Source organism: Parasteatoda tepidariorum, chromosome 11 (genome assembly GCF_982258835.1).
Source record: "Parasteatoda tepidariorum strain Cologne lab strain chromosome 11, Ptep-v5.0, whole genome shotgun sequence".
Lineage (NCBI taxonomy): Eukaryota > Metazoa > Arthropoda > Arachnida > Araneae > Theridiidae > Parasteatoda > Parasteatoda tepidariorum.
In genome coordinates, this window is record NC_141765.1 from 94599224 (window position 1) to 94615414 (window position 16191).

The following is a 16191-nucleotide window of genomic DNA, read 5'->3' on the forward strand; positions in this document are numbered from 1 at the left end:
TAACTTTAACAAAAATTTGGAACATACAAACATTTCAGGACATTTATGTTTTATTTTATTTTATCCGTCGTTGAGCTGCCGACCAAATTTTGGGTTTACGATTACTAATATTTAACTCCTTAGCCTTGTAATTTTAAACCAATTCAGAAGACAACGAAATTCCTGGATTTAATACCTTTTGGAAAACCTCCAGAGGTATTGATTTGTTATGGGAACATGGAGGACTTTGCGACTTGACAGATTTAACGTGCATCAGTCGCCATTTACTACGCAGTCTTTGGTCAATGGGGATCGAGCCCACGCACTCTTGGACATGGGCACACTGTGCTACAAACCAGGCTATCCGGGACTTCAGGACATTAATTGAAATGTTTAATAATTAACGACATTTAAAGACACTTTCTTTTGTTAGGGAAATTAAGAAATTGAAAGGAATTGAGCCCTTAATAAAACTTATTTAATTTACAGAATATTTGTTCCTAATTTATAGAAATTACATTACAAAACTGGAATCATCAACAAAAATTAATAAATGAACACTTTAAACTTTTTAGTAGAAAGAGACATGAAATCAATAGCAAAAAAAATATGCCTCAATACAAAAAGGTGAAAAAACAAGTAATATAGAAAAAAAAAATTAAATTCCTACTTAGGTCTTAAAAGAAAAATTTTATTTTAGTTACTTTTTAATAAACAATTTCAGTTTTTTCTTCCATATAAAATTTAAATTAATTAATTAAATTTAATGAATGAATTAATATTTAAAAAAAAATTATATTAACATCAAGCGTCATCCACTACAAATATTTGACCTTGAATGGATGAATAAAAAGTATTTTACGAACGATTGAAAATTTGAACAAGATAATAGGAAGAGTGTGAACTAATAGTAGGAATTAATTGGAAAAATAGAACTTTTTATTTTATTTCCAATGAGCTGCACAATCGGTCTTGCCGATAAGCAGACCTAGTGCGTTCTCCAGAAGTGGTATCCACTCTTTCAGGACCACCACAATGGGTTAGATACCGTTGGTCATGTTAATTTGGACGTCTAGTTTCTGCCACACTAGATGGCAGCACCGAGACTCTATTTGGATGCTAAAGTGCACTAGGAATTGAAAAATAGAACTTACAAGCCCTTGTTTTTTCACTTCAGACTTAAAGTTTATCTTTGTAAAAACTATATCGCTATAAACTGAATGGCGGACTTGCTCGGTTGAAGTTGCTTTGATAACACCACTATCCTTTCAAGAAATAACAGTAAAGTGAAAACATAAATAGACAACCACAATTATTAACATTAATAAAATATATTTTTATCGTAAATTAATGAAATTTTTATAAAGTAGGAAACCTTTTTGAAATTTGATTTAGTATTTTGTGTGGCTATAATAAATCCCAAGGGGACAATAAATCGCAGTTAAAAGAACAAAGAATAGTGAGCAGAATTAGTTGAACAGGATGATAATGTGAAACTGGCATTAATACTTGCAATACCATTTAAGAAAAATTATCAAACTTGCTAAATTAGTATCTAAAAGGTAACAATAAAAATGCAACACATTATTTTTCCTGCCCCCCCCCCCAAAAAAAAAATCCATTCACCAAATCAAAAATAAGCAAAATTAAATGTTCATAAAAAAAGAATAATAATATGCACAACTGGATAGTAGTAATCTCATTAACAAATAGCTAAAATCAGGTTATTCATTTTCAAAACCTGTGCTTTCTATAAACAATGATTTTTTTTAAAAATATTTCTTTTACATTTCAGTTTAATTTTTGATTAACAATTCAAAAATATGCACCGTTGTTCAGTTATCGTGATTTAAAAAAATAGTAACTTGAGATTTTAAATATGCTTACATATTACTTTACAACACCACTTAAACAGCAAATGAAAATTCAAGATTACGTCAGTATTACGGCTGTAAAATGTAATAATCTCAGCTTGATATAAACATTTTTGTTTCTTTTTCATCCATTTGAATCAATATAAATTAAATGAAGTATTTAGACAATTTGTTTAAAAGTATAAAATTATAAATTAGATGTATTAATACATATACATAAAATAGTAACACATGCATATAAATTATTTATTAATAAATAAAGAATAAAAGACTTTCATTATTTATTTTAATATTACATAGAGTTTTAAGGAAAACAATATGCTTAGTAATATAATACATTATTAAATAAAATAATATTAAATGAAAATAGCTTCAATGAGTTATCAATATTTTTGTTAAACTTTTTCTGCTAATATTAAAAAATATGATTGAAAAATAAATGAATACAGAAAAAAAAATTTAAAAAAAAGGAAAAATAAAATGTAAAATTCAAAAAATTGCCTCATTCCCGGTAGTTCTTTTAATTATAGCAATGTTTTATGTATCTTTAAAAAAAAGATGGAGGAAAAAATTTTCCAAGTTTTTATCTCAACTTATTCAATAAATTACTTTATTAAGCTACTTATAAAAATTATCAAAACATGGAATTGGAGATGATTTATTTTATTTTAAGCATTTAGAATTATCATTACTTAACTTTAACTTGTTCACATTAACATTTATTGGTAAATAAATCAAATTATCTTTCGAATCAGCGAGAAAATTTGAAATGCATATACTATTACTGTGAGTGACCGAAATTAAAAGTATACAACAGAACAAACAGAAATATAGTTCATAAATTTTTGACTGAGTGATGAATTTCAACTTTTGAAAACTGATGCGTGAAAGAAATTTTTTAAACAAATTTATAGGGCAATAAAACAAAGGATCTTCCGAATCAGCAAAAAATTTTGAAATGCATATATTACTGTTAGTGACCAAAATGAAGAAAATGTGAACTTCCACCGTCAAATGTCAACTTACCTCAGTGGTAGACAAATCATGGGTTAGAGTCCCCTTGCAGTAAGGCAAACATCGGAAGGTTCTCGTGGTCTTCCTCTCCATGTAACGCAAATGAAGGTTAGTTCCATCAAAAAGTCCTCCACGAAAGCAAATTTCTCCCAATTCTTGATACAGAAGTTCCCTTGTCTTCTGGATTGGATTAAAAAATTACAAGGTTACGCAGTTGAACATTAGTAATAGTAAATACAAAAATCGGGTCAGCTGTTCAACGATGGTTATAAAATAAAATGTAGTTAACTGCAACTACTTTTTTTAGAAACTATTTTCGAAATGTAGTTGTTACCATGAATGAAAAATCATCGAAATCAAGTTGTTACCGTCAAGAATCACTTTATCACTTTGGTGAATGTCCGAAATATTTGTTACATCTAATTTTATATTAATTTATTCTTGCTGATATTATTATATTATATTTTAATATCATCTAAGGTTCGATTAGGAGAAACATCAGTGTTAGGAGTACTGGTGAAATGAACAATGACACTGAACCTTATGGAACAGTGACACAGAACCTTAAAAAAACATCAGTGTAGGGTATATCGGGTAAATGTATATCGGACCGCGACACTGAAGAATAAAAAAACATTGAATGTAGGGTTTACCGGACAAATGTATACCGGGTAGTGGCATTTAACTAGACAGGGTGCGTACCAAAAGGTCGCAACAAAAAATAAGGCCCTTTTAAGTATTTTTTAAGCAGTAAGAAAATATTTTTAAGCACTATGTACATTAACAAAATGCAAAATAAGTTTCAAATGCTTCCATGATCAAGATAAAATAACTAGTTTCTGACAAAGAATTCTTTTCCTGATCACATTAGCCACGATAAAAAGATTTTTTGGTTCAATTTCATAGAGAGGAAAATGAAGATTGAAATTGAGAATATGTTGCAAATTGCAGCAGAGTTGCACATAATAGTACGAGAATTTCAACGGACTCAGCCCAGCAGATGCACATGCAGATTTCCAAGTATTTCATCAAACATGTAACATGATTGGGGTGCTATCATACGTTGCGGGCCGATGGTACGCCGAAATGGATTGTGGATGAATGAATTATGAAAACGTTGAATGGAATAAAGTGAAAACCACGCTTTTGCATAATACGCACCGAAAATCGACAGGGTAAAAGAAAAAATCTCATTTTCGAAAAGGAAAAAATTAAGCACTTTAAAATTAACCCCATGAAAAAAGCACCTTTAAGGGCTTTTTAAAAACGAAAATCAAAAATAAGCACATTTAATCACTTTTAAAAAACACTACGCATCATGCTAGACTATGTGATTGTCAACATTCACCAGTGGAAGACAACGACCACCAATTTCAGACATTCACAGTAACGCATATATTGTTATGAGTTTAAATCTACATTGCCTACAGTCTTAAATGAAAACAGCTTAAAAACTGTTTTCAACTAAAATATAATTTTTAGCTGTACAGGTGACTTAATTAATGCCAGGAAATCTGTGGAACCCTGAACATATTCGATGCATTTTATCTTCAAAATAACTTCGCACTTTGTGTGAGAAAGTTCAATTATATTAATAAAACAATGCAAGTTCAACCTAAACAGTTTAGGAACTTGATCTGATCAGATACTGAATTAATCTAGGGGGACCTGAATTTCAAGAAACACAGTGACAGCTTCCCAGTTTCATTATCCTTTTTCCCTCTTTTTTGAAAAAGCGTTAATAACGTTGGCATTGACCAAAAAGGAAGGAAAGTTTTGAATTGTAAGAAAAGGAGGAAGAACTGCAAAATAATTTAATGTTTTGATTTCTACTGATATTTACTAAATTTGGTTTCAAACTTTTGTACGTGAGGTCCCGGTTTGTACACTCAAATGATTGTTAACTCAAAATTTCATGCACGCGCGTTAGGCTGAAGATGAAATTCCCTACGTTTATTTAAATAAAAATAGTGACACATTAATGTAGCTTCCAACTTCGTTATTAAGTAAAATTCTAAATAAATATTTCATTTCTTAAATAATATTTTAAATATTATACTCATAACGTCAAAGAAAAAACAAATTATGATAAAATACGTTTTAGAACTATATTGAGTACTTAAAATGGTTCTTTTTTGTTGTTCTAAAGAGCAGGGAGTCAAAGGACCCCACTCTTAAGGAAGGCTTTGGTTGAGGTCCATTGTGCTTTTTCAGGTCTATGGCCAGTCCGAAATGATTTTATAACATTCGTTAAGCAGCCAACCCAATTAAGGGTTTCTGCTACTAATCTTCAACTCCGTAGCCTTGCAATTTTGAACCCGACCCAGAAGATAAGGGAAGTCCTGGATCAAGTATTGGGAGAAATTTGCCTTCGTGAAGGATGTTTTGATGGAACTAACCCGCATTTGCGTTACATAGAGAGGAAGACCACGAGAACCTCCAACGGTCAGTCTGAAGCAAGGGGACTCAAACCCATGATCCGTCTACCACTGAGGATATTTCTCGTCATCGATGTGGTCGGTGCAAGTGAGATGCGGAATTCGTATCGACTGGGATTCGAACCCGGGTTACCACACTGGAAGGCGAACGCTCTATCCCAGTGCGAATGATTCAACCAGTTGGCAGGGAAAAGGAGGTTGAATTCCAGATCATAAATGGGTTATAACTTGCTTGAACTTTTAGACTTATTAGAATTCGCCTACTTTTTTGAGATAAAGTTAGAATTCAGCGTGTCCTGATTTTTGTGTATGAATATTTTTTTGTTGTCTTTTCTCGAAATACACTAAGAGTGAATTTATCCTTTTGAAAAAAACTGTCAAGAAGTGCTTTTTTTTAATTCAAGAGAATTGCAAAAAATAAAGCGTAGGAACAGTGACCAAAGAAAAATAGCGCCACTCTTAATAACTTTTGATCTTATCATCGGATTTTTACTTACTCAATTTTAATGGTTTGTGGGGGAACTAACTAGTACAGACAATATTTTAAATAAGGAAATCAGACAAGAGAGAAAAAAGTAATTTTTCTCAATAAACAACGGAATCGGATATCCAACTCCCAAAATATAGGGATTAGCCGCAATTTGGAAAAATATTGTCCTGATTGTTTGGCCAAGAGAACGGTACACAGTTTGAAGCCCTTATTAATCTACTTTATGCATATTTCGCAGTGTCTAGAGAAATTTTTAAGTAAATTAAAAAAAAATTGTACACGATAAAATTCTTTTGTCCAAAGATACAAAAAAAATAATTTTTAGTAAATAATTATTATTTTTTATTTTAGTTATTAACAGTCAGGAAATTTTAAATTGTAAGGTATACCTTTTAATTTTGTTCATGTTGGTTTCATGTTTCATTTTGCATTGTAAAATTATATTGTTCAAAATGATGAAAAAAATGGTATCCCTTAAAGATCGAAATTATTACTATTATTAAAGCAAAATAAAAAATGTATTATTTATTAAAAGCTATTTTTAACATAGAATTATCTTTAGATAAACGAAATTTATAATTGTGCGCAAAAAATTTTCAGTTTACTTCATAAATTCTCGATATATGGCAAACAATGCATGCATGTGACATACGTAAAACATAGAATTAACATTATGGGGTCTCAACTCAATACTGCTCTTCTAATCAAACTATAGGGATCATATTCCCTGCCCTCCAATGAGGTGAACCGGGCACAAATCCCAGCGATGGCTAGTCGATACAAATTCCGCATCCGGCTTGCACTGACCACGGTGCTGACGTAAAATATCCTCAGTGGTAGACGGATCATGGGGGCCCTTGCCGTCAAGCTAACAGTGGGAGATATTCGAGGTTTTCCTCTCCATGTAACGCAAGTGCGGGTTAGTTCCACCAGAAAGTCCTCCACTAAGACAAATTTGTCACAATACTTGATCCTGAAGTCCCCTTGTCTTCTGGACTGAGTTCAAAATTTCGAGTCAAAATTTGTAACTTGTAACCCTGAGTTGAGGAAAAGCTTCTGAAAAATACAATTGTATTTTGCTTGTTCCTACTTATTTCATTTTTTGTAAGGTAAAAACTTACCTGCCACTAATAAAATAAATAATATTTTACTCAGTGAGTTAACTGTCAAGTTATTGGCGTGTATAGTTGTCTATTTTGGATGTTATATAAATGTTTTCAGGAATATTTGATCTCGAATTTTATGAGATTTGATTTGGCTACTTTAAATATTTAGAAGGATTTGGAAACAAGGCAGTCATTTTTTTATACATATAAATCACTTATTAGAAGAATTATCAATAATAAATTATTTACCCTACCTATTGCAAGTAAAATACATTAATAAAAAATACAGCTATTTTTATAAATATTTCTTTAAAAAAATCCTTATTTTACTTCATTTAATTTTCGAAAAAAAAACAGCTAGCTTTTTTGTATTGCGTTGCAATATAGTAGTAGTTACAGAATAATATGAAAAAGAATTAAAAGATCATAAAATCAATTTATATTCAGCATAGTTGTATTAAGAAAAATATCAAACTCAGTGATTAGACTATTCTCACATCTATAATATTGAGCATTAAAATAAATTTTTAAAACAAATTGACATGCATTGTAAATTATGCTAAAATTGGCATATTTGCTAAGCTTTAAAATAGCCTGAAGTTTCTAAAGTTAGCTTGCAAATTAATAAAAAATTAATAGTTAATACAAGCTAATAAAAAATTTAACTTGCAAAAACAAAAATAGCTACAAAATGCATGTTCTTTTTTTGGATTTAAAATGAATAACCAGTTTAGATTATAATTATTATAAAAAAAACAAAGTTATTACAAACAGAATTTTAAATTAAAATTATTATAAAAACTGATATTAAAAAAAAAAAACTTCTTTAAATAACTAATTTAATAATACTCAGCAGTTAAAAAAAGGAAAGTCACCTGTTTTTATCCAGATCTTCAACAATCGAAAGCAGTCTAAATGGCACAAATGATGCACTAGTCGTGGAATAATAAGTTAATGCTTTGACCTGAAAAAAATTTAATAATCATTAACATTTTCAAACGTATATATACCATTACATATTATCATCACCTAAAAGACAGGATATCTAAAAAATGCAATATAACTAGAAAATACCGTAATTTCAAGATTATAATTTAAGTCGATTAAAGAAGCTTCAAAGAAGTAAAAGATAAAAAGTAAAATCACCATTAGCTATATGTTTATAACATAAGAGGTAAAATGAATAATCTTTTAAGGAAAGATAGTATTATAGATCAAACTCTTTTTTACAAAACTAAATTGTCAAAATTGGGTGAAGACCAAAAGGGAATAAGAAACAAATAGAAAATTTAAAAGAAAACAATTAAAAATATAAAAATGACATTTTTATATTTTTCATCAATTTCGTAATTTTCATTGTTTTCTTCTTTTAAATTTTCTATTGGTTTCAATTATTTTTATGGAATTTCTGCTGCACTTCACAACTGTCCTTTGGAATTGTAGTATTTAACTGCTTTGTACGTAACTTTTAATATCTCTTTTTATTGTGAGGGAAATAATTATTTTGGATATACAGATGACTAAAATATTTAATGTTAGCAAAATCGAATTTCACTTATATTTCTTTGATACCTAAATATCCATCTATTGACTCTGACATAAATACCAAGAAATCTCCATGTTTTTTGTGAAATTTTAAAACTAAAATTTTTATACAAAATCTTAAAAACATTAAAAAAATATTAAAGAAAGCTAAAAAAAGCAGTAAGTTGTGTATCTATCACATTAGCATAAACAATCTGAAGTAGAGCAGGCTGTTAATCAAATCCTTTGGAAAAATGAAAGAAACAATAAGGAATTGAAAGCTGCGAATAATCAGCGATGTAATAAAAAGATCAAAGGAACCAAATAAATTATTAAAATAACATACAAATTATTACAATAACATACAAAAATTATTAAAATAACATACAAATAATTTTTCTAATTACATACAGTTGAGTTAATGTGACTCCATAAACTTTTTAATACACATTTTATGTTATTGGCATGTTTTATTTTATAACCGTCTTTGAATAGCCGACCCAATTTTTGGGTTTACAACTTCCGATGTTCAACTCCGTAGCCTTGTAATTTTGAACCCAATCCAGAAGACAAGAGAAATCCTTCATCAAGTATTGAGAGACATTTGCCTACGCGGAGGACTTTTTGATGGAACTAAACCACATTTGCGTTACATGAAGAAGAAGAGCTCGAGAACCTCCCACGGTTAGCCTGACGGCAAAGAAACTGTAACCTATGATCCCTCTACCACTGAGGATATTTTCCTTCAGCACTGTGGTCGGTGAAAGCCTGGTGAGGAATTCGTATCGACCAGCTATCGTGACTCTATTGCATATTAAATTGAAGGCGATGGTGGTAGCGCCGTTGGCTGCTCACTTCACTTGCGAACTTGCGAGTTATAAATTCAATTTTAGAAGTCGCCTAAACAATCAGTGTAAATACACAGTAAGGTTCACGTTAAATCTATTGTGGCTAAAAGTGCCATGTAGATTGTGATGCAAAAGTTTAGAGAGAAGGATACCAGATCAGGCGTTGACCCCGTTATCTGATCAAGGCCATAATTACATAGCATTCCTACCATGCTTAATAAACGATGAAGACCTGAAAAAAGGGACTAGGTGCTTAGCCATGGTTTGGTGAAGTGAATTTTATGCGATATTGCTCCAACAGATCAAAAAAGGAGGTAAACGGGATCTAAATTCATTATCTAAATTAGAAGACAAAAATAAATTATCTAAAACAAATTTATGTTATTAAGTCGCCAAAAAAATTAATATTAATTAAAATTTAGAGTTAATTGAACAAAAAGTAAAAATTTTATTTAAGATATTATTGAACCTTAAATTTGAACTAAACTTATAATCGATGGATTTTTAAGTTTAATATCGTTTAAAATTTATTAAATAAAAGACTTCATTAGTTTTAGAGTGAATCTTAATAAATCTAGACTCACTTTTTCTTGAGACTCGTTTTATTTTTAAGTTATTTGTAAAGTGTCTTTATCATAAAAGTAACATTATATTTAAGTTTGAAATAAATGGATATTTTTTTAAAAAAAATATTTTTTGGGGATTTTTTTTCTTCAGTTTTTATTTTTATTAATAATTATTTATTCATAGTTGCAAAAAATATATTTATCTTTTTCGAGAACTTCAGTTTATAGATTACACCGTGCTTGATATCATAAACGAAAAAAAATTGAATAAATAAAAAAACTAAGGTTAGATGTTGCCAGAAATAAATCTTAACGTTTAATATTAAAATTTTTAAAAATATTAAAGATTCAAGAGACATAAATTTTTTTTTTCAATTCAAACTGAAGGTTATCATTACATAATGTTAATAAGTAAAATAACTTATATTTTCCTGTTTTTGATTGTGTTGCACATTTAGCATTATTAAGATTAAATATTTTTCACTAGTACAGTTGAAATTTTCAAATGCAGCTAATTGTTACAATTGAGATATCATTATATTAATACATATCATTGCAATAACTATATATTTTATAAACAAAGATGATCTTTTTTCCCTTGATAATGAAAAGTAATAAGATACACTGACTATTAAGCAAAGAAAAAGAATTATGACTGTGAATCGGTGCGAGCAAAGGGTAGGGTCTCAAAATCCATTAAAAAATAGAAGAAATAAATTATAAAATATATAAATTTTTAAGAAAAAAATATGTAAAACACAGAAAAAAATATATAAATAGATAGAAATTTTTTTTAAAAAAAATATTCCCTAAGTAAAATTGATTTATAACAGACTGATGCAGAAACCATCAATTGTGTAATCAAAGAAACTAAAAATAAGTTGCAACTATAAATGGTATTCTTAAAAATATTTAAAAGCTTATGTAACTGTATGCTAAATTTTGAATTTCATGAAATCTTCAGCATTTTAGTACATTTAAATATTACTTATTAGCTGTAGAAATATTGTTTGTTATTAATTTAAATATACTTTATTTCTTAACATTTAATTTATTAGATGTAAAAATAAAATTAAATCTATCTTATTATTCTTCACGTCACATTCCTAGTATAAAAACAGCTTAATTCAAATTAAATACAACTTCTAACAGAGAATATTATTTCTAACAGAGAATATTAAAATCATATCAAATTTTTATAGTTCAACTTGAAGTTTACATTGGAATATTTTTTAGTTTTGTACACATAATGTAACAAAATTAAAACCAATATCAAATTAAATTCAAACTGATTTTCTACTGAAGAAAAAAAATAACACATTCAACCGAAACGGTTTTCTTTAAATACACTCGTATGTATCATTGGCTTCTTGATTAATCATATTTTATGGATGAGTTATAACACAAAACAAAGAGTAAGCATAAAATTTTGGAAGCCACAAGTATTAAATTAGATTGAATCATATCATCATCATTTAAAAACACACAGTATGCTTTAGCAGTCTGTAATATTTTGTTTTCCAACATAAAAAATACAATATGTTTTACATTTAAATAAATTCGGTAATTAAAGTAAAATTAATCTTTATGATATATTAATATAAAGACATATTAAAATAATTATATTTCTGAAACAAATATTACTTTCAAAATGAATTTCCTTATTGCGCTTTCAAATTTATGTTAAAAAAAATCTGGAAAATATGAGAATTGATCAATATTAACACTCTGTATTTTGTACTAGAATCTATTCCTTCTGGCCACGCACTACACACTAAAACCTGTTGATGATTGGTTAAATCTGAAACTCCACCCACTTTTAAATGTCTTATCTTTTGTTTAGCGGTAAATCCATGTTTCTTCGGAAACTAGATTCCTAAAGCTTGAGGAAACTCCTATTCTAGATTTAGGTTTTTTTCAGGAAAATCAACTTTGACTCTACAAATTCCCTGGTAGGACCCCAAGAATTTACAGTATATTCAAGTTATGAAAACAGTAAATAAAGTAGAAACCTTTAAATGAAAAAAAATTAAAAACTATCATAAGAAATAGCAAGTAATGGATGTCGATATTTCCTAATCTTCATCTTGAATCAAGTAATCTTAATCATCTTGAATCAAGTATAAACAGGAGTCTGTAAATAATAATAAATTATTATTTACTGTAAATGTATGTAAATAATTAGGAATTTATTATTGTAAAAATTAATATTATGAAAATGGTAAATAAACTAAGAATTTTAAATAAAAAAAATGTGGGGATAGTAGTAATCGACAATGCCAACTTTCATTTATGAAAAGGTACCCCAACATAGAGTTAACATGTCATATGTTAGTGAATTGAAATTATATTTTTTGTAGTGGTAGATACACTACAGTACACCCCCACCAGAATTTTATCTGTGATAGAATTCAATGAATGGATACAACTAATAGATTCATTGCTGTTTTGTGAGAAGTTGGGAGAGCTGTATTAAGATCACCATACTTTTGAGTGTTGATCGTGAGAGCTGTATTAAGTTCACGATCGAGGTCGCTCATGTGTTGACATCAGCAGTTCAGGCCAACGTTGTTTGTGATCGAGACTGAGTAGCAACAACGCGAGGAGGTGATTAATGTCGCAGTCACAAGTGGCAAGTCAACTGTTTAATAAGGAATCCATAAAAGTAGGCGTGTTCAAATCAAAGTGGAAGTTTCTGCCAAGGTCGACATGTTCTCATCGCGTCCAAAGCTCACCAAAGTGAGGAGAGGAGTTGTTGACAATGTCAACCTTTATCTATGAAAATGTACCCCACCATAGAATCACGTTAACATGTCTTATATATTAGTGAATTGGAATTGTATTTCTGTAGTGGTAGACGCACTGCAACGTACAAACTAATGAAATAATGAATGTCAATATTTCCTAATACTTTTGAATCCGGATCAACCAAAAGTTATAGGCAGACAATCAGAAGTATATCAGTGGTGATCGCGAGCCCAACTCAAAAATCCTGAAAATTTCTTGAGTAAAATCATTGACACATTTCAAAAAATTAATGTCTCTATAAATTTAAGCGGCTGATATTTTCAAAACATGAAATTCTAAGTAAACTACATGTAGCATAATTTAAATAAATAATTATGCATAAGTTTATTTTTATCTCTAATCACATTTATTATTCTACCAGAAAAAATATTTACAAATAAAAAATAGGTCAAGAATGAATTCTAGTTCTAATATTTCTAAATAAAATATACAAGAGTTTTTATGCATAAATGTAATCGATGATTTCTTAAAACTTCTGGGCCTTGGATTTCTCGCGATTAGCAAGAAATACCGAAATCCTTATTTTTCCCGAAGCACATTTTTATTAATATTATTGATTCAACCATCGTCTCACCCTAACTGTCAATATGGGGAAAAAAAGTGGGGTTAAACAGTTGTGGTATTCTAAAGCTCAGAAAATAATTTTGTCTTTTTGCAAAAATGGAAACACATGAAGAGAAAGAATGTGTTAGATAGAATAAACTTGGGGATTTTTGTCTGCTTTGGAACACTAAAAATGTTATGTAAAACAGAATCAATTGGGGAACCACTAATTTATTTATTCTATTTACCTTTTTACGTACTTGATAACATGTTCAATGCAAAAAAAAGTTTAAGAGCAGTTGCAAAAATTGTGAAACGTGAACACTAAAAAGTTGCAAGTGTTGGGTTAGAATTCACTTTGATGAAAATGGGATATACGAATATTAAAAAAATGGTAAATAAACTAAAGCTTTCAAATAAAAACCAAACAAAAATGTTTTATCAAAATAAATAATGAAGTAAACAGCTTAAATATTTTTCCTTATTTAGAAGAATATTAGTTAAAACAAAGAATATAATAATAGTTTGCACACAGTAACAAAAATAATTAAAAACAATATGGAACATAAAACTAACTAACCTCACCTTGGGACTGTGTTACAACAAAACATCTGTGTTTCTCAAGGTTTTTGTCATCGACGCAACTGCTAAAATGATGTTGTCCAAAAATCAGTGCTACAACAAAAATTAAATATATATAGAGAGAGAATAATGAAAAAATAAAAAAAAATAATTAAGAATAAATAAATAAAAAATCCGAAAAAAGGGAAAAATAATTATTAAAATCCGGAAAATACAAGATATAATCTTTTCATCAGCTCACACGATTATATCCACAAAAAAGGAGTATTTTCTAATATTGTAGTGTATATATTTGTGAGCTAATGAAAAGCTTATATCTTTTCTTTTCGGATTTTCATTAATTTTTTATTTTATTTTCAATTATTTTTTTCTTCTCTTTTTTCATTATTTCATCTTTGTTCATTAGCCTTAGCATTTTTTACTTGTTTTCTATACATTTTGAACTTATTTTATGAGTTCTATATACTTACAGCTAATGCACATTAAATAAAAGCTATTTGCTTTTACTTAATTTTCTTCGTTTTTCTCTTTATCCTTTTTGTATTTATTTGCTGTGCTATATATATATACATATATATATGAAATTAAAAACAAATTGAATTTTAAAAAAATATTTTTTCTTTGCTATTTACTAATGTGCTAATACTTTTTAACTATAAGAATAAATACATGTAGTATTATTATTTATTCTTCGTTAAAATTTAGTTTTAATGTTTACTCTTATTTTAATTCATACTTTGAGTATCATTAAAATACAATTAGTACTTTTTTTAATTAAATATTGAGCATTTAAATAATACATCAGAGTAAAATTTTCAAATACATATGATCATTTTGATCTAATTCTGATCTGTACAGTGGCCTTAGTATCAAGAATGAAACTAAATAGAAACAAAGAATAAATAGGACAAAAAAATAAATAGAGAAATAATAATAACCGAAAAAGTTTGAATAAAGAAATACTTTTTCTCCACATTTAACTATTCGATTTAAATACATGTAGTATCAATATTTATTCTTCATTAAAATTTTGTTTTAATGTTAACTACCATTTTAATTCATAATTTAAGTATCTTAAAAACAAAATTATTGCTATTTTTGATTAAATATTGAGCAAGTTTTAATGTCAATAAACTGATTTAGCTTTTTAATATTACATTCAAGTAAGACTTTCAAATAAATATCAATTTGATCTAAGTCTGGTCAGCGACCTTAGCATCAAGAAGGAAACTATAGAAACTAAGAATAAATAGGGAAAAAAAGTTAATAAAAAAAATAATGAAATAGAGAATTGTGAATCTAATCCACAGTTTCATGGATCTGAATAAATCTATGACTCAATGAAAAGATGTGCCCATGTAGATAAAAAAAATAATGAAAGGTTAATAATAAGCAATCCCAAATAAAATCAGACTTAATTTTTCATATATTTCCATTAAAATTTCCAAGAGAGAAAAAATTAACAGAAAAATATTATTTCAATATAAAAATGAAATTTATATACATTTATTTAAATAGTAGAACAGATAATTTTTTATTTAATAATTTTAGCACAGATCTATGGAGAGCAATAAACATTTTCTTGCTTTATCCATAGATCTAATGACCAGGGTCCATCTTTATGAAGAAGTTAAAGGTAATTAGCCATGTGAAAACATAACAATACCGAGCCTAACCCTTACATAAAATTTATAAAATGCTTCTACTAAAAAAGACGTAAAAAATAATTAGGAGAACGAATTTTAAAAAGAAAAAAGGCACTATAGATAAAAGACCTGGTAAATAGATAGAGATTCAAAGTCATAGAGCTACTCTTGATAAAATGTATAGGGTCAAAGAATAAAATTAGAAAGAAATAAACAAAACAAAGGTAACCTATTTTTCATATTCTATCAAATACCTCAACCATAACTTACTAAACATCAGAAACACTAGAAAGATTAAAGTGATGAGGAAACAGGGCATGTAGCCAAATCTTTCAACAAAAAATAAGCACCTTTTAAGTACTTTTTAAGCACTATGTTCAGTAAAAAAATAATGCAAAATAATTTTAAAGTACTTTAAATGATCATGATAAAATAATCAGTTTCTGACAAAGAATTCTTTCTTCTTTTAAATTATATTTCAGTTTTATTTCAGGGGTGAAAAATGAAGACTGAAATTAAGAATATCTGGCAAAGAGTTGCACATGAGAGTCCAAGAATCTCACCGAACCCAAGCTCAGTAAACGCACATATGGACCTGCAAGTATTTCAACAAACATGTAAAATGATTGACTTTCATACACTACTGATACACATAACGCCGAAATGCATTCCATTTGAATGAATTGTGGAAACGTTAAAAAGAACAATGTGAAAACCACTCTTTTGCATATCAAGTGATGAAAATCAACAAGGCAAAGAAAAAAATTTCATTT

At 28.4% G+C, this 16191-nt stretch overlaps 1 protein-coding gene across 1 annotated transcript in view; it reads right to left on the reverse strand.

Moving 5' to 3' along the window:
• LOC147801909 (uncharacterized) overlaps positions 1-9485 on the reverse strand; it is a 39677-nt gene extending 30192 nt beyond the window's left edge. Inside the window, exon 1 of the mRNA XM_087154534.1 lies at positions 9426-9485. Within this exon, the coding sequence (XP_087010660.1) occupies positions 9426-9485 (60 nt within the window). The remainder of the gene's footprint in view (positions 1-9425) is intronic.
• Between the last annotated feature and the right edge of the window lie 6706 nt (positions 9486-16191).